Here is a 25,410-nt window from a genome sequence, read left to right as displayed (position 1 = left end):
GACCTCCCTGCTTTTCTGCAGGCTGTTGAGGGAAGAGGAAGTCGGATTTAATCTTCCCCATTAACCACTTCCTCTCCCGGCTGCCCCTCCTCACACTTTCCCCTTGTTCCACTTCCAAACCAACAGGTTCTGCCACAGTCGACTGCTGCAGAATCGTGACACGCCGCAATGCTGCCCGACCAGTCGGGCCGTACGCAAGCTGTGACACAGTCACAACACATCCACATGCTGATAGGAACTTTCACCGCCACCTTCAGAGACTCTCACTCACGTCACTTAATTGGCACAGAGTTCACACATCACTTCCTGGTGCTTCTAACGGTGCAGTAAACGTTAAAATAGACATGTCAGCAGCTGAGCTCCTCTCTGGGACACAAACACTTTAAACCAGACTTAATGGAGCAGACTAGGTGTAGTTAGTTATGCAATGCAAATGCCTGTGTTCATTGGTTCATTAAAACCGACCCTGAGATGCCTCGAGGAATCCCATCAAGAGGGCAAACCATGCCTTCAGGAGGGAAAAAGTTAATTTCTTACCTCGACACACACGCACACATTCACACACACAGCGTGGAAATGAAAGAGACCCGAGATCTGGGGCCGAGCCAGGCGTAAGTCCGTCGAACAGAGGCTGATTGTGAGGGTGGTGACAGCTCCCGCTAATCTCACCAACAGCGGCAGCGCCATGATATTTGGGCCAAATGCGAATGAAGCCAGCGACACGGGAGCAAATGTCAGGTTTAACACTGATGTTATGGAATTTCAGCCGTTTTGAGCTACATTTCAGCAGCTGGAAGGTCCTGAGTTGAGATCCGGGTGTTTTTCTGTTTGAACATCATATTTAGATGTGATGCACAGCCATTAACAAGACAAAGAAACTGTATAAATGTAATGGTGAATTTTTATTGATCACCGAGCTATCGCCATGACAACACTGTTGAAGACATATACTGAGGATGACGTTAGAATCGGCATAAATCAGAGGAAGGTGGTTTTTTTATCCTCCTGATGAAAAAGAAAAAGAAATACAAAAATTAAGAAAGATATAAAAATGACATATTTAAAAGAACTGTTTGTAATTGATTCCAGAACTTCCATCAGCGACAGTCGCCCTCCCAGCTGATCCATCGGGCCCTCCCTCCTTTTGCTCCTCTGTCGTCCCGCTGGAGGACAGCACATCTCCCAACACCTCTGCCTCTGTCTGAACTGGAGGCTTCAGCCCCTGTGCAGGTAAACGAATCTCGGCCAAGTCCTAACAAGCTGCGCTGCTCTGCTGAAAAAAACTCCTGGTATGTGGGATACGTCCTTCGCCTCTCGCTGGGACACAAACACACACAAACAGATCAAGGTATTCGGCGGCTCTCAGCCCCTGACTTTCCAGTCTTGCCCGTACCTGCTTGCGGCGGCTCGAACGGCAGCGCTCGCACGGTTTCGGCTGTCAAACAGACGCGCGGCAGACATTCTAGCGAGGCGAGGTCATGGAGCAAAGGCAGGAAGACACGCAAAACATGGTTTCTGGTTGGCCGAGGCGGGTTGTGGGCATCCGCGTGCTGTCTGTGTTGGTGTGGTTTGATCTAAAATAGCAACATGAACCCGTTTGAATTCAGGAGGGAGGCCTGTTGTCTGAAGCCTGAAGTCTGGTCCAGTGCTTCTCAGTGGAGTATCTGGAACTTCTGAGGGTCCTGTAGATTTATGGCTTCAGGGCAGAAACCTCCAGGGCTTCAGGAATGCTACACCCACGCAGTCTGAGACCTTCTGAGGCCTAGGGGAGCGTGGACCAGGACCCTCAGGCACCGGGTCACGTCCTGAGACTCTCCGAGAGATCTATAATGGTTGGTCCTACACTCAGCAGTTAACCTGATCATTTCAGAGTCATCCCAGCACTTTATTCATGCTTCGGGACATTTTATGAGTGCAGTCACCAAAACTACTTATTTTCACAAAGCTCTGGCTCTTGTGCTTCTTCATAGTTCTTCACGTGCATCTCTGAGGTTGCTGTGTGTCTCTTTGTGTAGGTTTGTGTGTCTCCAGTAACCTTCTGCTTCCTTGTGGTTTGTCGTGTCATGTTGTGTCCCTGCACTAGGTGTGGATCATTTTGCATTTCTTTGTGGCCGTGTAGCAGCTCTGGTCGTTTTGTGTCTGCCTTTGTTTGAGGTTTTGTGTCTAGTTCTGAGTCTCTTTGTAGTCATTTCACTGACTTTCCAACGAGTTGTTACCAACACATTCATGATCAGAGGAAAATGATAAAACCTTTTTTTTCTCATAAATTAGCTATTTGTCTCTTTGCTTTTTTCCTCTTCAACCTCAGGATTTTATTTACCCAGTCTTTTGACTGTCTCTTGTCTGTATCGCTATCGCTGACTGTGTCCTGTCAGAAGAAAAGGACCCCACCTGTGTTTATCTAGCAGTAAAGCAGGTCCATTTAAATAAAACACATACATGGAGAGAGCTCAGCAAAGGCCCAGGTGCTCTGTAAAACAAATTAGACAAGGGAGGATAGTAGTGATCATCCGCAGGACACACGCACGCACGCACAACAAGACTGGCGGTTAAACGGAAACTTGAAATGTAATTTTTTGATTTCCATACAAGTGCGCCTGCAGGCTTTCATAAACAAAGGGCGCGCGTCGTATCATGCAAACATCTGCATCAAACCAGTTTTCAACTGGTAGCTGAGCCGTTCATGCGAAGTCCGGCTTGTGAGGATTTTATCTGCAGTATCCGGCACTGTTTGTTGTGAGTCTGCAACACAAAGCAAATAAGAAAAAATGCTGAAATATTATAACCAAAGTAACTATATGTCCATGCTACAGCTGCAGGTAAAAATATGTTTATTACACTATAATATTAGCTTTACAACCTTTTACTACTGATAAGACCTTTTCACTTAATTTTAAGATGACATCCATGTTAATTACAATCCAATTGTCTAAATTAGATATAAAAATTCTTTATTGCGTATTTAGTCACAAAATGAGTTTAGAGTCAATAGTCATTAATTGTTGTGCAGCAGAGCCCATCGCTGAATGAGACACACGCACACACGTTGTGTTTGCTCTGGCGGGGTAATCCCAAACACTGGGATCTCCTCATACAATGGCTTCATTAAGAGGACAATGGCATTGTGTCAGGTAATGACGGGGCTCCTCCCTGCCTTCTGTCTGCTCCGATAACCTGCAACACACAAAAAAGTCATTATTAAAATGTTCCAGGGGGAGCGGAGCCAGTGTAAGAACCCCCGTGATTGTGTGTCAATGGATGGTCAGTGATCGAGGTCATCGAAGAGGCTGCGCAGTCACGCGTCACGTCCCATTTCCGCCATTCAGCCAGCAAAGTTTAACCGTTACCTTATAAATGCTTTATGAAGAACAGAATCGGAACACTCGGACGTGTTTGATTCTGCGTGCGCGGCCCCGACAGTGTTTTTCAGCGCTCGCAGTCACCGGGGTGCCTTCACTGCCGTCTTATCGTGCGTTCGCAGGTGAGGTGGGTCCCTACCTGCCTCGCGGCGCGAGCAGCCAATCAGAGGCGAGGGCCGCTGGGCAGCGGCCAATCAGCAGCAGTCTCGCCCTCGCCCCGTCGAGTCTTTTATAGTGAAAGAATTTCAGGCAAAGTTGACCCGCTGCCATTAAACGCAAGCCAAGGCAAATATTATAATGCATAGCAGCAGGATATGTTGACATTTGCCACAATTTACGTACACACTGAACACAACGCACGCGGAGTGATTGGCTGCGGGGGGACAAAAGCGGCTTTACCTGCCAGGTGGAGCCGAGGAGAGACAGACAGCGCGAGGGGCAGGGAGAAAAGAAGCGGGGCGAGAAAAAGTCGACTTACCTGTAGCCCAACTTCTGGCAACGCACTTTCCCCGTTACCTGCTCCGACTTGAAAGTCCAGTTTCACAAGGAAGAATCGGAGAGGAAGCGAAATATGTCACAGGAGACAGACAAGTAAGTGATCGAGGCCGCGGAGAGGATCTTTGATCAGTTCAAGTTGAAGGGGGAAACTTTCCTTGGAATATGTCATCAAAAGGAAGAAACAGATTTTAAATCGCGTCTAGTTCATTCTGGGGACGGAAAGAGGCGCACGTTGTCGCTATGATGCCTTTGGATTTATTCTGACAAGATTTGAAACCGTTACGGGTTTGAGTTGACATGCAGAACTTAGTTTGGCTCAGCCGTAGATTGGGTTTGAGCCGTATTCGCCATTTTTGATTGACGGGAACGACCTGGATTTTCTAAACATTTAGCTTTGCGTTAAATGAAGGTTCTAACAGATATTTCATTATTGGCCTCCAGTGGGTCTGTTTGTGAAAGAGGACGTCGCTGTGCTGTAACAGCTCACCTGCTCCAGTCCAGTTCAGCCTTTGGACTTTATTTATGGACGTTAATATATATGTACATAATTTTCCAACTATTCAAGGGTTCTGCGTGTTTGGTCAAATTTCATGAATATAATTTTCTGAATCTTATCAATTAAACTTTTGTTGTTGTTGATTTTTATATGACAAGCACTATATTAAGGGTTAATAATGATCAACTGGCTAAATTACTGATAAGAAATAAAAGTCACATTAATAACCAATCATTATGATTATTATGAATAATGTTGCCATCAGTTATGTTGTATAATTGGATTTTAAGCCATGTCTTGGTTGTTATTGTGCAGAACTGCTGCTTTCCTGCATCTCACATCAGTGCAGTAGTGAGAACAACAGGTGCCAGCGGTAATATTTAATCAAATGCAGCGTAACAGAGCTGCTGGTCAGAAACGCAAGCAGCTGCGGTGCTTTTCAGCTGCGCTTGTTTTCACATGAGGACAGAAGCGGTGACTTCAGCCTGGGTGTTGTCAGTTACTGCCTCTTTGTCGTCATTACGGATCTTTCCTTTAAACGGTTACACACAAACACGTCTTTTATTTTGGCAGGTAGATTTGTCAGACTGGATAAATAATAATAAATTCATGTTGTCATTAGTTTATATGCCAGATTTAACAGCCATCGCTAGTTTCTACTATTCAAAGTGGCTAATGAACAATATTTCTGAAACAATATTGTATTTTTTTTAACACTGTTGTAAATGCAAAAAATAAAGACAACGCACTTTTCTGGAAGGTGTGATATTATGCCTAAATATTCATTATGCAACAGGCAGAGCCTCCCTAGTGACTGGTCACTGGATGTTGGGGGAACACAGTGGGTTTAACTGGTCTGTGATTTGGGCTTAAATAAGCCTGAACGACATCATAAAGTTGTAAAAGAGGCTATAGGGACTCATATTTGTATTACCAGTAAATGTTAAAATCGCTGGTAAGTAGACTTTTAAAATGTGTTTTTAAAAGCTTGTTTGGGAAACTTTTAATAAATTCTGAACAACTATATGTCAAAACCAGCAGCAGTAGTCAATCCAACCTAACTGTGCCTCTGTGTCTGTCAGCAAGCGTCTGGTGGTGGTGGTCCCCAATGAGAACTCCTTCCCCGCAGTGCGGCGAGCCTACACCAGCGAGGACGAAGCATGGCGCTCGTACCTGGAGAACCCGCTGACGGCCGCCACCAAGGCCATGATGAGCATCAACGGCGATGAGGACAGCGCCAACGCCCTGGGGCTGCTCTACGACTACTACAAGGTCTCCACATCACAGGCATCTGGAGGAAATACTGATCGGACGCTCACGGATGAGGTGTGCATTAGTGATAATTGACTTTAAGTGATGACGACCAAATGTCGCCTCTTCTTCTCCCAGGTTCCCAAAGAAAAGAGGCTGCCCGTTCCTAAAGCTATTGAAACTGCAGAGGACCAGGAGAAGAGGTCAGTAACACGTAACTGAGAGCAGAACAGAATCAAATCCTGATTATATTATAGTTTTACACACTTTAGTTAATAGCATTACACATAACATAGTTTAATATGGAAAGCTTTCAGTTTTTAGTTTTAAGAACTGAACACAATCTCCATAAAGGCCAGAACATGAGATTAGAGCGATAGGAGACAAGCAGCTCAGTATGAATGTGGGCAAACATCACAGATGAGTGAGTTTGGTTTTACTTGAACTACTGATACTGGATGACAGAAGCACAGGCCAGTTAAAACCTGACCGGTACAGTGGGAAAAATGCAGGCGCATAATGTCTCAGATGACGGATGAGAGACCTTTATCTACACTGAGGGCTCTGTAACTAATCTGAAATCAGGCAAACACTTAAAAAAATCCAGTGAGATTGTTTTTAAGCATTAGGCTGCTTGAAATCGGCAAAACAAATAGTACAGCCCAGTGTTTGTGGGACTCACTCATAATAAACTAAACGGTAATGAGTGAAGTATTGAAAGTGAAATAGCGACTCGCTGACAAGGTTCTAACGTTCTAGCACAACAATACAGAGGAATTAGCCGCTTCAGGTTCCTGTTCCGGTAGTTTATAGAAGTACTTCATGTGCAAACAAGCGTTTGCTGAATCAAGACGACATAATAGTCCGGGGCATTACGTCACCTGATCCTGTTTGATGTGCGTGTTTGCCCAGGTCGACGTTGCCTAGCAACCAAAGCGAGGCGGAGACGGTGGATAACCACGTCCAGGTCCTCAAGTCCGTCCCCGTCAACCTGTCGCTGAACACGGAGCACCAGGACAACAAGCGCGAGCAGTCCGGCGGCTCGGCGGCGGCCGGGGACGAAGGCTCGCCGGCGGCGGCGCCCGTGAAGGCCGAGGTCTACGCGCCCGTCTTCATGACGGGGACGGGGCTCCACTACAGGGCGGAGGGCGAGGAGCCGGCCCGGGTGGTGTACGAGCAGGGTCCGTACGAGGTGACCACCGTCAGTCACAGCTCGTACGTGAAGGAGGACCAGAGTCCGCCTGACAGCCCGTATGAGGAGGAGACAGACGGGGTGAGGAAGGATGCTGCAGGCAAACACGCCTTACAGCGCGGGCACGACAATCAAAACCACAGAATTTAGTCATTTATACGCCGTATTTGGCAGCTATTTATAATTTATTATATTAATTTAAGATAGCTGTCAAATACAAACAATATAATGACATGAGTAAATAATTGAGCTCTGTTGATAGAGACGCCTTTCATCCACATGTGAAGACAGGTTTCAGTTCAGAAATCATATTTCAATCATCATAGAATCATATTTCATATTCATGTAATTCAATGGGTAGATTGTGCCTGTTATTTTATTCCCATCATCCTTTCTGTCTGCATGAACAAATCACAGCTTAATAAATGATCGGGCCCAACTGTGGGTTGCTGCAAGGCACTCTGGGAAACGTAGTCAGGCACGAGAAAGCCGCCGCTGAAAGAAGAAATGACAGCAGGACGTCTGAGTGACGTCTGATGCGTAACTGTATACTCAGAGTGGAGTAGTTTAATGGTACTGAAGGAGAGACGAGGTTTTAGGGATGATTTACTTGGAGTCCAAAGGTTGAACGATGTGCATGTGAGATCTTCATGTTCCAATCTGTATTTATAGAAATGTTTCACGTACAGCATTGTTTAAGCAGTTCCTCTGTGTCATTGTGCTCAAATCATTTCCTGTTTTCGGTGCTCTTTTTCCTTTGGACTCCTCACAGAGGTACCACACGCCTTCCTCTCTGGCCGCCGACGACTTCTTATTCCACGAGGAAGGAGTGTAAGTCACGTTAAGTCAAAACACTTCTATTGCACCTCCATCCGAACGTGTTATTTCTAATTACACGTGGCCTTCTGTGTGTGTGTGTGTGTGTGGACCAGTGACAGCTTCCAGTACACGCTGGACGCCACCCGCTCGCTCCGTCAGAAGCAGGGCGAGGGGCCCATGACCTACTTGAACAAAGGCCAGTTCTACGCCATCACGCTCAACGAGCTAAGCGCCAACAGACGCCTCCGTCACCCCATCAGCAAAGTCCGGGTGAGTGACGCTACTGCTTCTCCCCTCACTTTCGACTGTAGGTCATGCATTACACCCGCGTACTTTGTTCTGTTAAAGGGAAACTTCAACGTTCCACTTGTTTCCTATGGTTGTAACCTGAGCAGCACGTGCATGTGAATGGGGTCAAAGCTCCCTGTAGCTTCCCTATATTAACCATATATTTTTCAGTCCGGGTGATGTCATCTAGGTGCGTACACCAAAACCCCCTATAGATGACATCACCTGAAACCTGAAAGACAGCCAGTATCAGCGAAAGTGTAATTCAATCCAGGGGATTAGGATGCTGTTTTAATTTGTATGGTTAATTCAGGTTAAATCTGATGCCTAGGTATAAAGAAACCTGCTTCATCATTTCTTGGGACACGTCCTGATTTTGTTGCGCCCGTGTTGCCGTTGTCAGAGTGTGATCATGGTGGTGTTCAGTGAGGACAAGAACCGGGACGAGCAGCTCAAATACTGGAACTACTGGCACTCCCGACAGCACACGGCCAAGCAGAGGGTCCTGGACATCGGTAAGACTCTCACGTCAGTGAATTCCTCACCGGTGAACGAACGAGGACGCGAGGCAAAACACAGGGGCGATTTTGTGTTATTACAGATACTGGAATGCTCTCAACTAATAAACGGGGCATGAGCAAACTATGTGCAAACAAGCCCCCACCCAAGTGTTTGCTCCGGGCTGTTCAGCTGCCCACCATCATCAGCCATCAAACAGGGGGCTGGGCTCAAACTCCTAATGTCTAGGTGTTGCTGGGACACACAACACAATCCTCTAATCCCCTAATCTCCTTGACATTGCCTGTGAGATTGAGCAAAACACTGATTTGTTAAAAAAAGAGAAGAAGAAGAAGAAGAAATCCAAATCATGGTGACAGAGCCTCTCTCTCTGAGCGTTTCCCACGGCTGCACTGATGTGCTGTATCTTGACACTCGCGACCTTTGTCCGCCGGTGCTTTTTCGGTTGGCGGATTTGAATTTGAACCGTTCTCCTCTACGCCTTGTCGCACGCGTGTGTGTGAGAAGCTCGTGGGCGGTTTGGGCCTGACAAGCTGGGGCCTGCTGACAGTGGCGCGGACTCAGAAGTATGTGGGAGACCCGGGGTGGATGGGAGACACCCACGCTCGCACTCAGCTTGTCAGGACAGGAGAGGAATGTTGGCCACACTGTTTCCTCCGCCGGTCTCGGTCTCTTAAAAAGGAGTCTTGCCCAATTTAGAAATCCATCCATCTTAATTCACACTTACAACAAACAAGAATTTGTGTACTTGTTGATACTGCGGGAACCAACTTGAGCATCACGAGATGGGACTTGGATTAGGAGATGTCCGATGTGGTGTGACAGGAATTGAACGGAACCATTGCATCCTCCAATGTTTACTTCTTGGACTTTAACTGTTGGATTCTCGCATTCAAACAGTCAAATAGTCATTTTGGGATTGTAATGAAAGTTATGAAACGCGTCTGCTGATAACTAGTCTGCCAGTTGGTCGTGTTAAGAGGAAGTGCGTTATCTCTTTCCTTTTGGCACCGTTCATTTGCCAGTGTTTATACTGCAGGTGTTTGTTTGTGTGTTTGACCCATAGATCTGAGTACAGATAGCTGCACAGGCTTCACATAATATGAGGCGAAACCCAAGCGAGGGAACTGCCTAAAGTAGTTCAGGTGTCTGATAACAGGTATTTCTGTATTTGTCATTTATACATATTTGTTTCCGTATCAGTAAAAAAGTGTAACTTTTCACTGTTGAGTTGAGTTTTATAAGACTTGAACATCAAAGAAAATAGAAAATTAGTCACATTTTAGCATCTTTCAAAGACTTTCCCTGATATTTCCTCCTGAAGGATGACGTTCAGCCAAACAGCCCTCCCCTCACCCTCCACCCTGCTTCTCAGAACCAGTCGTAACCTGAAGCTGGCCAAAGAGCCGATTTGAATGGCGGTGGAGGGTTGGTGTGTGTGTGTCAGTGTGCTGCAGGACGGCCATGGGCTCTGTCATTTCAATGGGCTTCTTCAACAGGGAAGAGCAGCAGATCAGCGGCCGTCCTGCCGCTCTGTGCACCTGCTGGTGGAGCAGGAAGCGGTGAGGAAGATGGAGGAGGTCAGAGGTCAACTTGGGTGGGGTGAGGGGGGGCTCTGGGCTAAGAGACGGGCGCGGCAGAATTATTGTCCATCTGTTGCTATAAGCTGATCTCAGGTCATGTGTGTATCTGGTTGTTTAGATTCGCTCACACTATCAGGTTCAATCACCACTGACCACAAGGCTTCTCCACTGCAGGCCGGTGTATTTGCCTCACTGACCTGCAATTTGGAGTCCGTCAGGTCAACAACAGTTATCCGATACACTCATTTGACTGGGCTTTAATGCGGTCGTCGGAGCCAAATAGCCTCCTGTGGTTCCCCTCTTTGGCCTTTGAAGCTTTAGGGTTTGTTTGGTCAAGGAGATAAGGGTTTGTCGCATAAAACCAAAGCGTGCCATTTGATTGCTTATCTCACCGAACAAACGCTACCTACTGGTGTTATTGATTGACTAGCTTCTAGTTTCTTTTCTTTCTTTGTTTTTTTACTTTGAAATAAATCCCCAAAAATCATGTCCCTCTTTGTCCACACAGCCGATTACAAGGAGAGCTTCAACACAATCGCCAACATCGAAGAAATCGCCTACAACGCCATCTCCTTCACCTGGGACGTGAATGAGGAGGCCAAGGTACGAACTCAGCGTGTGTGTGTGTGTGTGTGTGTGTGTGTGTGTGTGTGTTTTTTAGGGAATAAATGTCATTGTAATTTTCCCAGAAACTGCCCTACACTGTTTACTCTCCCCGGAGGCGTGTTCAGAAAGCGGTGGGACAGGATTTTTTGTGCTGATTCAGGTGTCGGCAAACAAATGCGCTGTGATGCAAACACGTAACCTGTAGACATCATCCACAAGCTCACTTTGAAAATGCTGAACGAAACGTTCTGAACGCCGCGATAGGAATTAGAACATGCAGAGGCGTCCGCCGTGGAGCACGTGACTGCTGTTCTGTTCTGTTCGTCTTCCCTCCTCGTGGAGCCCACTCGTTTGTGACCACTCCTTAAATGTGGCTCTGTTACTGTTTGAACTCCAGAGGCCCCTGAGGGCCAACACAAACCAGTCCCCATCCCAACCCTCTGTTGTTTGTTTTGCCCTCATTTCTGTGTGACTGTGACTGTCTGTACTCTGTGTGTGTGTGTGTGTGTGTGTGTGTGTGTGTGTGTGTATGTGTGTGTTAATTTGGCTCTTGTCATTGTAATAGCAGCTTGGGGACAAAGCCGTCGCTAGAGGAAATCTAAGCACACCTCTCTCAGCCAAACTCTCTCTCTCTCTCTCTTTCTCTCTTTCTTTCTCTCTCTCTCCTGATCTGCTATATGTGACTGTTCACCTACCTGTTGCAGAAACAGGTGTCTCTCCAGTTTGTGCATTACAAATGCATTGGTTATACGTCTAGAACAGAATGTCAACATAAAAAAGCATAGCATGAACAAATTTATATGTCTCAGGGACAAAACCCATGTATGATAAATGCAGCCCAAAGAATGTTACACTATGAGATGTTCAGAGCAAAATGACTCACATGGGGGAGATTATCTGGATTCTGGTTGATTGTGGAAATCAGGAGGGTGGTGGATTCCAGAGCATCAGTATCAAGTCATCCAGAGAAGCACAAAAGCTCAGCTACAAGCTCCTCCAAACATAAACCCCACACAGAAAATGCACAACAAAGACGTGACTGGAGGAAAGAAACAGAGAAGCTAAGATGGCGTCTCACCACAAGGCATGCTGGGAACAAACAAATAAGACCACATGTTCCAAAACAGTACGCCAGCTTCAGTGATGTGTACGTCTACTACAGCCAGGATGGAAACTATTATCATGTCACGTTACCACAGATACCAGGGGTGGGACCATAACATGAAACAACAGCTGATACAAAAACAACCCGTCTGTTATTTGACCGGCATCAGCTGATAAACGCTGCAGATGAAGTTCACAGCGGCCGCGTCCGTTTATGACGAGATCCGAAATCATTATCCCGCTTTAGCCCTGAAGCCGCGTGACCATGCAGCTCCATGAAATGTGATGTCTATCGGCCAGCGCCGAGATATCTGGAGCGCACACGTCCAGCGAATGCACCAGAGGTGAAAGGAATTTTGTTTGTTCGCCGCAATGAAAAACCGAATGACTCAGCAGACGTCGCGCGCTGCAGTGAGTGACTCCGAGGATCACGCCTCGTTTGCACGTTCCCAACCTTCTCCCCGCGTCTCGCCTGCAGGTCTTCATCACGGTCAACTGCCTGAGCACGGACTTCTCCTCTCAGAAGGGGGTGAAGGGTCTGCCCCTCATGATCCAGATCGACACGTACAGCTACAACAACCGCAGCAACAAGCCGCTGCACAGGGCCTACTCCCAGATCAAGGTGTTCTGTGACAAGGTGAGGCTTCAGCCACATCAGCCTGAACGTCAGCGCAGTGAGGGAGAGAATGATGACAGCAGCCCTCCCTCTAGTGGCCTCGTCTGCACAGTGACCATGAATACATGCACTTAACACTGCACTGCAATTACATGTGGACTAATACTTACTTATTTTACTTGTGTTCTTGTGTATAAAGTTTCAAATGGTGTCCTTAAATTATTGTTTTAATGTAAAGGTGTGATTTTACAATGACTTTACGTCAGCTGTTTTTTTACGTCAGGGAGCCGAGAGGAAAATAAGGGACGAAGAAAGAAAACTTTTCCGCAAGAAATCAAAAGGTTTGAACTTTTCGTTTTGTTAAAATAATTACATTAAAATGATTGTTATTAAAGTTAAATTTGAATCATGTTCTTCGCTCATGTCCAGGTAAAGACGGGGGTGTGGGTGTGATAACGGTACCAAAAAAGTCCGACACCACCTATTTCAAGACCATGACTGACTTGGAGTCGCAGCCCGTGCTCTTCATCCCCAACGTTCACTTTGGGAACCTGCAGAGGGCAGGACAGGTAAATCATTCACGTCTGATGCTGGATTTCCGCCGCAGGTCAAACGATTGAGCGCATTTAATCCACTCTTTTCTACCTGCGACTTCTTTGCAGGTGATCTTCAACTCGGAGGAGATGGAGAGAGAAGGGTGAGTGCGCGTCTCACACACACACACACACACACACACACACACACACACAACGCTGTGCTCATGGGCTCCGTTTTCAGGAGCGTGTTGGTGAAGAGGATGTTCAGGCCGTCGGACGAAGACCTGTGTCCGTCACCCCACAAACAGATCCGAGAGGAGTCTCACAAGAGAGGTTTGAGACTCACACGTCATCACGCTATTAACATGTAAATGAACCAGGGACACGGAGATGATCTCTCTCTCTCTCTCTCTGCCGCTCCAGTGCTGTTGTACGTCAGAAAGGAGACCGACGAGGTGTTCGACGCCCTGATGCTGAAGTCTCCCACACTCAGAGGCCTGATGGAGGCGGTGAGTGGGTTTTCCATTCACGTGTGATTGATGAGATGTTTGTACCCACCTTTAAAGCGCCTTCGTGTCACGTTCATAGATATCAGAGAAGTACGGCATGGCCACAGAGCGGATAGCCAAGGTGTACAAGAAGAGTAAAAAGGGGTGAGTGGGAAACACAGGTCTAAAACTCAAACTTACAGCATCACTCCATTAACCATGAGGCGTTTGTTGGCGTCAGGATCCTGGTGAACATGGACAACAACATCATCGAGCATTACTCCAATGAGGACACCTTCATCCTGAACATTGAGAGCTACGCCGACGCCTACAAGATCACGCTGACGGAGATCTGAGGGCTCCGTGCGCGGGACGGCCGGAATCCAAGAGGCTGCTATGACGCGGCTGACGAGCCGACGGACACTGGAGGCGGCGCCGCTCGGTCGCCGCACTTCACCCCAAACTGTTACACTATGAAGCGAGACGCGTTTCCTCTGCAGGAGGACGATGGCGCGTGGGGATGCAGGACACTGTAGAGATGAACTGCTTGCATTTAGCTCTGAACGCTCTGGAGCACAGACGTCCTCCACCTCTGCTGAACATTTGTATTGTATAAAAGAAAACTCACTTGTATTCTGCTTCTGTATAGTCTGTTATATTAGTGTTGTGAAATGCTGATGTGCTGTATGTAGCCACAGCTTGAAGTAGAAACGTACCTAGTTACTTAGCAGCTTCTTTGCATGCGCCCGTTTTTTCTAGTTGTTATTTATTAATTCTTATTAATGATATTGGTTTGTATTAACTCAAGGATTTCAAATACTTTACATTTCAGTGACTTCTTCTCGTAGTCACCCTCTTTATGACCTCAACATGTTTTTAGATGGTTCTCTTTTTAAAAAAAAAAAAAAAAAAAAAAAGCATTTCAACAAATTGCCCAAAGTCCTGATATGATAAAAAAGGCAAACAGCTTGAGAGGGTTGAGAAATGGCACTTGGTTGTTGTGTGTGATATAAAAAAAATAAAGACATGAACACAGAAATGATGTTTTGGTCAAAGTAAGCTGTAAATGACTCTAACACATGCCAATAGCAAAGAAAGCTACAAACGGCTGCTCACCATTTAGCCACAATAGATTTTGTGATATAAATAGCACGGATTAGGAATTTCAATTACCAAGATACCGCTCAAAGTTACGTAGATTGCTGCATCCTTATCTAGATTTCAGCTGAACTCATGAGACTGTGTCACACATTTCTTCATTTCTTAACTTTGTGAACCTATGTAGTGGAAATAGACTCTGAATTTCCCATTTTGTCTTTATTTGAATAACAAAATGGACACCCTACACAGAACACACAATGCAAGGTAATAATACAAAATCTACAAAATGATACAGCCACATTTTTTTTCCTTTTCGCTTTTGTTCGACAGGTAACAACTGTACAGTATAAATGAATACAATACTGGTTTTTTTTCAATTTAATCCTCTATATTTGGCACTTGACCACAAGATGCTACTGAAATGAACAGTGGAGGTTTAGTACCTGGTGTCAATTGCCGATTTGAAACGTGCAAAGCTCAGACTTGATTAAAAGCATTTTTCCCCCCATGCAGCTGTGAAAACGACTGCATCTCATGCCAGGTGTAAACAGAACAGAGACAATAAAGAGCTATCAGTGAGTCCTGGAAAAGGACGGGTGGACACAGCTGTTCCTCACAGCCAACATAGGGGCTTTGTTCAGTCAGATGTGTGTCATTGTGCATCACGGCTGTAAAAATAGCTCATCACTGAAGCCCATTATATGTCTTACAAAACAATTAGTGGCACCGTTTTAAAAATTTGGGAGGGACACAGAAAAACAAGTGCTCATTGGGGAAATGAGATGTTTGCAGACAGCAATGATTGTACAGAAAAGTATTTTGAGGATATATTATTTAGGAATCATCAAGCCAGTGATGGGGAGTGTGGGATGAAACTGAGAAATGGAAAAAAGAAGCTACGCAAATAAAATAATGCAGATAAAGGTTGAATGCATAGCAATTCATGTGGTCCTCTCCTCTTCAAACATCTCTACCATAAATATGAGTGAATACGCTGCATGACTTATTCATATATTTGTCAAGTAAAAGAAAATGAATAAAATGTTTATCGTCACATTCCAATAATTTATATGCAAAGTGAACCTCACTGACATTGCGGAAAATCACACAATGTTGTCACAGAATAAAGAATTTACTACTTACTATATATTCATAGAACGTCTATGGTTTTTTTTGCGTTTACACATGTGGAACCACAGTTGAAAAGAGAATCACAGCTCAGTTTAAACACGCATGTCAAGTTCCTTGTACTCCTCAATAAAAATTAACATGTCAGTGGGAGGTGTGCTTGTTTTAAATTTGTGTGTGTGTGTGTGTGTGTGTGTGTGTGTGTGTGTGTGTGTGTGTGTGTGTGTGTGTGTGTGTGCGAGCAGCCAGAGAACTTGGCATAAAAGTCACTTTCAAACAACAGACTGTTGTAATCTGTAGTCAAAATATTGCCCTTCATTATGAAATCTGAGTCAGTTTTGGTTCAATGTAACATTCCTCCAGAATATCTTTGCTCCCTTTTTTGCTTTTACATTTAAAAACTCTGCTGTCAGTGAGCCGTGAACGCTTTCGGCCCCAGACTCACGTACTTCATTTCATCCAGTGTTAACATGGAGATAGACTGCAATACTTTGTGAACAACAACAACACAACAACCCAAGTCAGTCACAGAGATCAAAATCAGCACGATTCCCTTAAAAAAATGAAATCAGGAATAATGCTTTCAAAAAACAACAATAAAAACAAACAAGACTTTGATTCAACTCAACGTACCTCACAAATCTGCTGGATTATCTTCGCTGGCTGTCCGCTCAGACTGACTTAGCACAGCCTTGATACAGTGTTTGACAAGTCTGGGATGAGATTCCACTCCGAGTTATATTTGTACCGTATGTGTGACCTGTGTGGTCTCTAGGTTTGGACCAGGCATAGAGGCGCATGTAGCGGCGGTGCATGCGATTATGTGACAGATTATACATGCGCCAGGCTTTGGTATTTGCACTATGTACAAGGGCATGTTGTTTACATGAGTGAGTACATGGGCCTCTGGAGCTCAAATGTCAATCTCAGGTGGGTCAACTTGAATTGAGACGTTAGGAATTTGTTAAATAAGTTGGAAAAGTCCAGTTTCCTACTGCCCAGCACTGCTGGGGTCACACTGGAGCAGTCGGACGATGGAGGGGTCGTTCTTTGCTCCCTCGACAAACTCCTCAAGAGACAGCTTACCTGTCAGGGAGAGACGATAGACAAGAAGTTCATTGACTGATCAGCTAGTTTGAATCAAAACTATCACCTGTGTTATAAACAATTGTTCATAATTTCTCCTTTTATCTCAATATGCTCACGCTGCATCTAAAATAATACGCATTCTGTCATGAGAGTGAGAAAGTGTGAGGAGGTCTCACCGTCCCGATTTGTGTCCATCTGCCTGAAGATCTTATCTGTACGTTTCTCAGGCGTGGACTCATCCTCCGGCATCTTCATCACAGAGGAAACCATCTTGTAAATGGCCTGAGGGCAAAGAAGACACAAAGAGGATGAATGAATGAACGAATGAATGAATGAACGAATGAACGAATGAACGAATGAATGAACGAATGAACGAATAAAACTGTAAACTTGTTTTTCCATCTACACCTCCTCTACTTTCACTCTTCTGTCTTGTGACTGGTTTCATTGCTCCTTCTCGATTCCCAGTCTAACACTTTAACCACAGAAGTGGTGCAGAATTTCCCCTAATGACAGCTTTAAGTGTCAAAGCTTCGGTTTTGATTTGAACGGACAATATTTACTGAAGCAGCTGAACAATAAAACACATGAAGGACTAATGCTGCAGGTATTAATCACTTTCATCGGGAGCTGCATTAGTTCGTGCCTAACATCAAGTATTTCATTACATTTAAGAAATATGAATAAAGAAAAGACTTCGGTATTTGTAAGGAAGAAACCAGCAAGTACAAATAATGCATTCATTCTTACAAAAGGAGAGTATTAGTTTACTGGGAAATGTAAATGGATATTTTATTAGAACAAAAAAACATTTGTACAACATAGGGCTCAACCTTGTGTTGAACCAGTGGATTCCACTCTCTACACAAACACACTTGGAGGACACTGACTGATGGGATTACACATTCTTTGCCACTCTTCTCGCTTTAGCACCATGATGTGTGATATAACAACCCGTGGAGGGGATTGCTGGGTGCGTGTGTGTTGTCTGAAGCTCTGAGGTGTGACCTATTCATCCCATAAGACGCCGAGCCACGGGCGCTCCAATAGCGCCGACTGAGCACTGAAGCGGAGGGATATATGACGCAGCAGCTGCTGTGGACGTCTCAGCAATACCTTGCTTCACTGCAGGCTCACGTTTAAAGACCTTGGGACCTGGATGTCGTTACCATGATGGCATGTAATAGGCCCCAAAAGACAGTGAGCTATGTAAACCTTTAGAGGGCACCATGAGTCAGACTGATTAGACATCAGCACAAAGGAAATAGGAGGAGGAAAAAAAAACTTTGATCATCTGATTAAGACAGCAATCATAACACTGACAGATTAAAAAAAAAAGATTAAAAACTAAATGACTAGCGCACACTCACCGTTACAATCTCTAGCATCTCTGCTTTGCTAATGTATCCATTTCCATCCAGGTCGTACATGCTGAACGCCCACTTCAGCTTCTGGTCCAGTCGACCGCGCGAGGTCACGCTCAGGGCAATGATGAACTCCCTGAAGTCTATAGTCCCGTCCCCATTGGCGTCGAACGTGCGGAAGACGTGCTCGGCGAACTTGGAGGCGTCTCCGTAGGGGAAGAAGTTGGCGTAGATCTTCTTGAACTCCTCCATGGAGAGCGCCCCGCTGGGGCAGTCCCGCAGGAAGCCCTTGTACCACTCGGTGATCTCGTGCTCGGTGAAGTCCGTGTTGTCCACCAGGTCCTGCATGACGTCGGGACGAAGCTTGCTGTTCTGTTTGCCCATGGTGCTGATTCTGCTGAGGATGGTGTGAGGGCCGCGGTGCCTTAGACTGCTGAGGAGGAAAGTGACAGAAAGAAAGGTCAGGACAAAACCAGCAAATCGTATCTAAATGCAAAAAAGGAGATAGTAAAGAGTTCAGTCAGTCTCCGTCTTCTGTGCACCTGCAGAACGAGACCACCAAACCTTCTCAAGGTGCAACGTACCCAACACACACACACAGAGGAGCACACACTGTGTCGACAACTCCACAACACAGAATGCATGTGCATGCAGCTCTGCAGATGCATCTTTCATTTCCTGCAGGAACTGAGTCTGATGCATGAACACACGCATCAACATCCTCTGAATAAGTAGTTCATTAATAGTTGATGGTTTAGCTGTTGATGACTTGATGTATGTAAATCAAGTCCCATAAAGACAAACTACTGCATATACCAGTAACTCTGATAAAACAATATAATTTTAACAGCCTCCTCAACATAATCTAAGTACATTAGAAAGACACCAGTGAATGGAGCAGCTCACCAGCTAAAATGACGCCGCTCTAAAAAGTATGAGTTGTAGCAGGACGTGAAGAGGGACTAATAAGATTACACAGGATGCATTAATAAAGGGCCCTGCAGTAAATGTGCTTAGCCTTTACTATCAAACCACTCACAGCAGCTGTGATCTCTGGTTTCTACAGGCAGCTGATTCCACTATGGGAAGCTCTGGAGCGCTCAGTGTTTGTCAAAGAGTGCATATAGTACTAACAATATAGAGAAATACTAATATGTAAAACCTCTGTCCTGTTTGCGTTTTCTGCAGAAAACCAGAATGTTTTCTCTCACAGTCCATGCTTTAGTTCCTGTCAATAAGAATCAATTTACAATTAGTCTAAATGCTGCTACTTGAATCAGTCCAAAACCCAAAACCATAAACAAAGAACAGCATCTTTACTTGTTCTTGACTCCACCTACAGCCAACAGTGACCCTTTAATTAACTCCCTGTAAACAATGGGCTGGAGCAATAAGGCAGCGCCTCCTAATACGTCCCCTGCTGTTTCCTATAGTCCCCTAATGCCAGCGTACACATAGGAGCGGCATGAAAGAGGAGATTAACACCTGTTCATACTCATCACTTCAGGCACAGAACATATGAGCAGCTAAACGGGACGGGGGCGCACGGACTGGACTGTCTGCAGTTAAATTAGAAACAAGCTGTCTGGACACATAATCTAATGTAGAGACACTTTTATGAAAGGCAGGAAAAGCCATGACTGACTGGAACCTGGACACACCATCCTTAGACATGACACATGTATGTTATGGATAAGTCTGAACAGGGTCTGCTCAGCTGCCAAAGGTCCAGTTTCAGAAGTAAAACCAGGCAGCAAACAGTTTTCAGCTGATCTTCCAGCTCCGTTCGTTCCTTGCCTTATTAGATTTACCATAGGAAGCGGTTACGTAACAGCACAGACCAACTTCTGCGTCCGGCTTCCAGCTCCACCGCTTTCCCCAAAGGAAAATTTGTTGGACAGGCCGATAAAAGGCGAAGCACAAACAGACCCGAGCACAAAACCCTGCGCAGTAAAGTGCAGTAAATAAATTAATAACCTGGTCTTGTGACGCACAGACAACGGTTTAGTCATTCTGCCTTTTTGCTGTGTCTAAATGTGACAAATTGGAAAAGGGAGAGAATCGGCTCAATGCACTTTTTCAGTTAGCAAAGATAGAAATGGAAGATAAACATGTGACGTGTAACTCAGCGTGGAGCTAATCAACCAGCCAACACTCATCACCTCTACTCAACTGATTTGTACACTCATCCTTAGTCGGATGCAGCCACCGGCACAATCTGAATGCTAATTGTTTAATGGTTCGTGCATCATCTCCTTGTTGTTATGGCGACTCACCACACAATCATTTTTGCCTTTGGCAGCGAGCTGGCAGAAGAACTTTACATAAAGTGGCTCATTCACAAAAGCTTTTAATAAACACATTCTCAAAAAGGCTGACAGCTTGTTAACGCGTTTGCTTTTAGCGCCGGCGCTAATCCCACAGACGACACGCAGGCAGAACCTTTCAGCATTAATGAGGAGGAAGAGAAGATGTTTCTCCAAACGAGGGAGGAGGAGTTGATTTGTGATGTCTTGATGGGTTTAAAACAACTTGAGTTACAGGACTATTCATTTCAAAAGCTAATTTTCTACCTAAAACAGGGAACATTTCTTAGTAAAGGGCAAATAAGAACTTGTACTTTGTGATATTTATCATGGAACAGGAGACTTTGTGGAGTTCCTAGACTACACAGCTGGCTGTTTCCTCCTCTTTAACAGGCGACACGAGGAGAAACGAGCTCAGGCATCGGCGATTCAAAGCTCCCTAAAGATCAACGCCTTCGATTACCCGCTAAGACTCTTACCTGGTGCCGGATCGGCCGCGTTACGCAACCCGAGGCTTCAACAGGTGGATGGCTCACGTGGCGAGGCCGCGAAAGTCACAGCAAACGCGCCAAGAGGCCGGGGGTTCAACGGTTTGACCTTCTGATCACGTCTGAGATGAGAGACGCCGTCCTCAGGTGGTCGGGTATTAACCCGCAGAGGACAGGCTGTCGCTTCGTAACGTCATTAACACATGCGATCATCATGGACAAGAGCTGTTTAAAGGCTGACGTGGCTGAGATTTACTGTAACTATAAGATTCTATAATATCCATTTTATATATCCAAGTATAAACCCTCTGCAACCAGCTATTAGTGCGATTATTGTCCTGACTCAATAAAATCACTTTATTCACTAGTTTACTGCCACTGACTTGAAACCTATGAGCAAGACACCACCACAGCCTGCAGTGTGCTTCACCAAGCTCAACGCTTGACTCACTCTTGCTACTTGAACTGACGGCGCAGCGTTCATCCCAGAACATCTTGTTGCTCGCTTACGTAAGAGGCGGCGGTCTCCATTTTTATCCCGCAGGTAAATCTTAAGCCAAGGCTCCCTCAGATAATCCTGGAACAGAGAGCGCAGCACAGAGTCCGGGAGACTGAGCGCGGCCCGATCGCAGATAGCGACTTAATGAATGATGCATTCACGGCGCAACGCGATCCGTCTGTGACGCCGGGAGCAGCTCCATGCTTGTCTGTGGGGCCATTATTAGGCCTGCAGGCTCCGTAACCCGATAGGCAGCCGCGGGTCAAAATTAAACGGCTGTTTTAGCCGTAGTCGCTAAATTCAGCAACTTCAGATGTCAGATTAACCACGACAACGCCAAGAAACAGGCTGAACCCAAGAGGTCACGGCTGAGGTCAAAGGTGAATGAGGCCTAGACTGTATCGATACTCTGTATGAGCGATGACTGCAGCACCGTGGCCTCAGCAATCGTTTTAGTCTTTTTCCTTTCAATATTTTTTTAGTGTTTCTCGGCTGAAGGTCAAAGATTTTAGCTATAAAAAAAGCACTTTAATGGCATGTTTGGAAATGGCTTATTTTAGCTTTTGCACAGTGACTTTTCTGATGTTATTCCACCCGAGCGGATGGAGAAGCTCATATTCCAGACGGGGAAGGAGACGTTGGATGGGTTTCAAGCAGCTGGCAGGGCTGCATTGTCGCGGCCAACGCATCTCAAATCCTCTTTGTTTCCTTTTAAACCAATTTCATGGTAAGTTTATTCCGTTGTACACGGGACAGACACAAAAACAGCAGCGTTTAAAGCCTAAAAGCCCCCGAATGCGTAGGATTATATACCTGCGCCCTCCTGGCTCAAATCATACGTTTAAATAAAAGAGCAGCGGCTCCCGTCTCGTCGCACAGACTTCGGCCCCCTCGTCTTGCGGCCGCGTCCCGTTTCGCGGTCGCCCGTCCCCGCTCGCCGCCGAGCTGCATAGCTTGGAGAGCGCCCACGCTCACGTTACAAGGAGCGATGAGCCGAGTCGCACGCTTCGCTGGCTCTTCAAACGTCCAAGTGCAACTCTATCTGCTGCGATATTTAGCGTAAGGTCAGAGTTGGTCCAACCTGTGCCAGAGTCTGAGGAAAGTTGTGTGTATGAAATAAAAAACACGCAGCTACTGTAAGCGAGCAACTAAAGGGTCACATAGAAAAAAACTAAATTGTGTAATTACTTATTTCTTTTAATGCAGCTCAAATGTCCCATTAATGCTCGTCATATTTAAAAACTGTATGTTGATTTGCAACCGTCCCTCTCCGTCTCCAAACGCTGCTCAGAATGTCATCCACCACGTCGAAACCCGAGGCAGCGACTTCATCATAATGCAGCACACACGAGCTCCGAGGCACTGCAGAAAACCACAATCATGACAGAGAAGCCATTATGAGGGAGCAAATAAGAACAACGAGGGTCTTTTTTTTTTTTTTTAAAGTGCGTCTCTGACAACAACTGCAAGGAGGTAGGGCTGCACACACACTGGATGGGACAAACACACAGCACCACTCAAACGCTGGAGGCAAATTGCCACTGATTGCTGTTTACCTTGCACTGAATATCTAAATGAACTCTCGTTTGGAAACAGCCCGTTGGAAAGACACAGGTTGCAAAAGTTGGAAATGTCAATCTGTCCCATGACTAAACAGCTCCCACCCCTCCCTGCCACTTATATCCACTGCGCAGCGTGAGAAGGGAGCTTTCAGACCCATGCAAAGTATTATCTGTGTGACAGGCTGCGATCCATTTCCCCGTGTCTCATTCTTTCAAGTTCTCTCCTGCTCCTTTTTCATTCAATCATCTCCTCATCCGCCCGCTTCCTCTAAAAAGGTCTAATTCAATTCAAAAGAGCAAAGGCTGCCTAAACGGGCCTAACTACAGAGGATGCTGCCAATGTGGTCAGTCGGGCCCAAAACAAACCCACAAGACACCCACGCGACCGAAATAGAGCATCTGTTTAAATTTAGAGAGCATTCGTAAGGGTTCAGCATCTTGAAATGTTTCGAAGGATGCCTTTGACAACAAGGGGGCTATTAGTGAGACTCCACCCTCGTGTCAGCACCTCCACAGGCCTTTAGGTTTTCTTGCTATGATGTCTGGGCTGCCTGAAGTGAAAGGAGAAGCTGGGAAGCATTTTTCACTTCAGCCAAAGCTGAAGTGAAAATGTGTGACACCTTCAGATAAAAAAAGCTACCGTTTAGTTTTAAACTTGCTTTTCCGTTTTCTCTAAATAAGTGACTTTCTTTTCATGAAACTTACTTTCCATTTGGGTGTATGTTAATGACATTTAATTTCTGCTTTCTAATTTCTGTCTGTACTCTCATCATCTTGTGACCACAGCAAGTTCCTATTCAAACATCAAGGCAATGGGCACCATTAAAACAAAGTACGTTTACACAGAGGAGACGCCTCTGAGCCTCTACAAGCCACTGACACTGAGTGACTTGACTCTGTCCTCAGTCCCACAGTAACCTGATCGCTTGTTTCCTATTTTCATTATTGATTAATTCAACATGTCTTTGTTTTCCTACGTAGACACACACACACACAGATTATCTAAAAGTTCCATTATGTGGTGGTCAGATAAAACAAGCAGCCTGCTCTGACAGTCCTCAAGAAATTAATGAAACAGAAATCATTAATAATATCTATAATCAATTTTTAAATGTTGTGCAATTGTCTCTGTTGTGCAAAATTCTGCAGCATCAGCGGGGGTGTGTCTTTTTAGTATATTGCATTATTGCAACCAATAACCTGGTTCAATCTAAACAAATAACCTTTGATCTGCAGGAATACGTCACCTCCTGTCACTCCTCTCACAAGTATCGCCTATACAACATCTGGCGCATTCCTGAGTCTCGATCAGCAGCCGTCACATTATCGCAGTGTAAACACCGGCCGCTGCTACTACACTGTTGAGCGTGCGCTCGCGAGCAAGAGGCGGCGTTTCACGGCAAAATACACAGCGAACTCACATGGAAGGATAAAGCGGCAGCAGCAGTCCTCCCTTTAATCCACCGACTGACAGATGTGCCTCCGCTGAAATGAGACACCCTGCCCCTGTCAGCTTTGTTTGGTGGCAGGACTCCTTTTTATCCCCCACTTCCTGTTCTCGCTCGTGCCACCGTCAAACCGGCAGAGGCGACAGACACCGCGGAGGTTGCATTCAGGGACCAGAAGCAGCAGCGATAACGCGTTATCCGCCGCCAGCATCTCCTAACGCCGCCGAAGCGCAAAGTTGTGCGAGAGAAAAAGAAGTGCTGCCGGTTGAATCCGGGCGCGGCGCGAGTGTTGCTTGTGTGCGGCTGTGAAAGTCGTGTCACCTGAACTGCAACGAAAACAAAAGTAACAGGAAGCAAACGGAAAGCGCGACTGGCGACAACCTACCTCGCTTGAATTGTTGAGGAGAGCCGGGTAAAAGTCGCTTTAATAGTCCATTAGCTCGTGGCACCGGGGCGAGCGGTAAAAGGGGGCAGAAAAAAGTTTCAGAGACGGCGACAACAGGTTGCAGGAGCAGTAGTTCCCGGCTGCTCTCAGTCCAAACTCCAGCAGGGTTTTTCCAGAGCCGCTGCACAAAACTCCGCTTAGCCCTGCAGCCTGCGCTCTGACGTCAGCGCCGCGCCTCACGTGGTCCGGCGGCGGCCAATGGGGAAGCCGCGTCGTCCTGGCAACAAGCGCCCGGCACCTGGACGGCGATTAGTGCGTGCGCGGAGCGGAGAGGGCGGGAACTCGGCAAAACGTGGCCCAAACGAGGTTTAAAGCCGACAAAGTATAAGTTTAATGTTTTCAGCGGCGCAAAGTTTGTCCGACCACCGTGGGAACATCCCCATTTACTAACCATGAACCAAGACGGAGGGAACAAATGTAGAATATTTGCGCCTGTGTGGCCGGAGGATAACACTTGCACGTGCTCTTTTAATTTCTCTTTACAATTTCACCATTTCACCATCACCACCTAATCATGTTAATGGACATCATGTAAAATATATAGCACGTATTTTTTCAAAGTTACTAATTATATTTATATAATACTTTATATTTAAATGTAATTACATTCAGATTAATGTTGAAT

At 45.8% G+C, this 25,410-nt stretch overlaps 2 protein-coding genes and 1 long non-coding RNA gene across 10 annotated transcripts; 1 reads left to right on the top strand and 2 right to left on the bottom strand.

Annotated features, from left to right (window-relative positions):
* Nucleotides 1-883: 883 nt before the first annotated feature.
* Nucleotides 884-12,116, bottom strand: LOC114865574 (uncharacterized). Of its 4 annotated transcripts, none has more exons than XR_003787539.3 (3): nt 3,348-3,486; nt 3,042-3,174; nt 884-2,742 (listed from the first exon to the last, which is right to left on the bottom strand). It is a non-coding gene; the product is annotated as an uncharacterized LOC114865574 (long non-coding RNA). The 4 variants fall into 4 exon arrangements; XR_008696111.1 differs by having other exon boundaries at nt 3,046-3,174; XR_008696112.1 differs by lacking the exon at nt 3,348-3,486 and adding an exon at nt 11,307-12,116 and having other exon boundaries at nt 884-3,174.
* On the top strand, nt 3,598-14,397 carry grhl2b (grainyhead-like transcription factor 2b). 2 transcript variants are annotated; one of them, XM_029166805.3, is made up of 16 exons: nt 3,598-3,950; nt 5,436-5,679; nt 5,743-5,807; nt 6,517-6,877; nt 7,569-7,627; nt 7,729-7,885; nt 8,307-8,418; nt 10,514-10,608; nt 12,194-12,352; nt 12,615-12,672; nt 12,761-12,900; nt 12,994-13,028; nt 13,109-13,200; nt 13,291-13,376; nt 13,456-13,520; nt 13,597-14,397. In XM_029166805.3, exons 1-16 carry the CDS (start codon nt 3,931-3,933, stop codon nt 13,709-13,711), a joined length of 1,863 nt encoding a protein of 620 aa, XP_029022638.1. In that variant the 5' UTR covers nt 3,598-3,930; the 3' UTR covers nt 13,712-14,397. The 2 variants fall into 2 exon arrangements, with proteins under 2 accessions (XP_029022638.1, XP_029022639.1); XM_029166806.3 differs by having other exon boundaries at nt 3,601-3,950; nt 5,436-5,625.
* LOC114865573 (neurocalcin-delta B) lies at nt 14,245-24,980 on the bottom strand. 4 transcript variants are annotated; one of them, XM_029166810.3, is made up of 4 exons: nt 24,726-24,980; nt 18,044-18,467; nt 16,850-16,955; nt 14,245-16,670 (listed from the first exon to the last, which is right to left on the bottom strand). In XM_029166810.3, exons 2-4 carry the CDS (start codon nt 18,419-18,421, stop codon nt 16,576-16,578), a joined length of 579 nt encoding a protein of 192 aa, XP_029022643.1. In that variant the 5' UTR covers nt 18,422-18,467; nt 24,726-24,980; the 3' UTR covers nt 14,245-16,575. The 4 variants fall into 4 exon arrangements, with proteins under 4 accessions (XP_029022643.1, XP_029022641.1, XP_029022644.1 ...); XM_029166808.3 differs by having other exon boundaries at nt 18,044-18,470; nt 24,726-24,976; XM_029166811.3 differs by lacking the exon at nt 24,726-24,980 and adding an exon at nt 24,314-24,647.
* Nucleotides 24,981-25,410: the final 430 nt, after the last annotated feature.

The sequence above is a fragment of the Betta splendens genome, chromosome 11, assembly GCF_900634795.4.
Source record: "Betta splendens chromosome 11, fBetSpl5.4, whole genome shotgun sequence".
NCBI lineage: Eukaryota > Metazoa > Chordata > Actinopteri > Anabantiformes > Osphronemidae > Betta > Betta splendens.
This window is presented reverse-complemented; position numbering and strand designations above follow the sequence as displayed.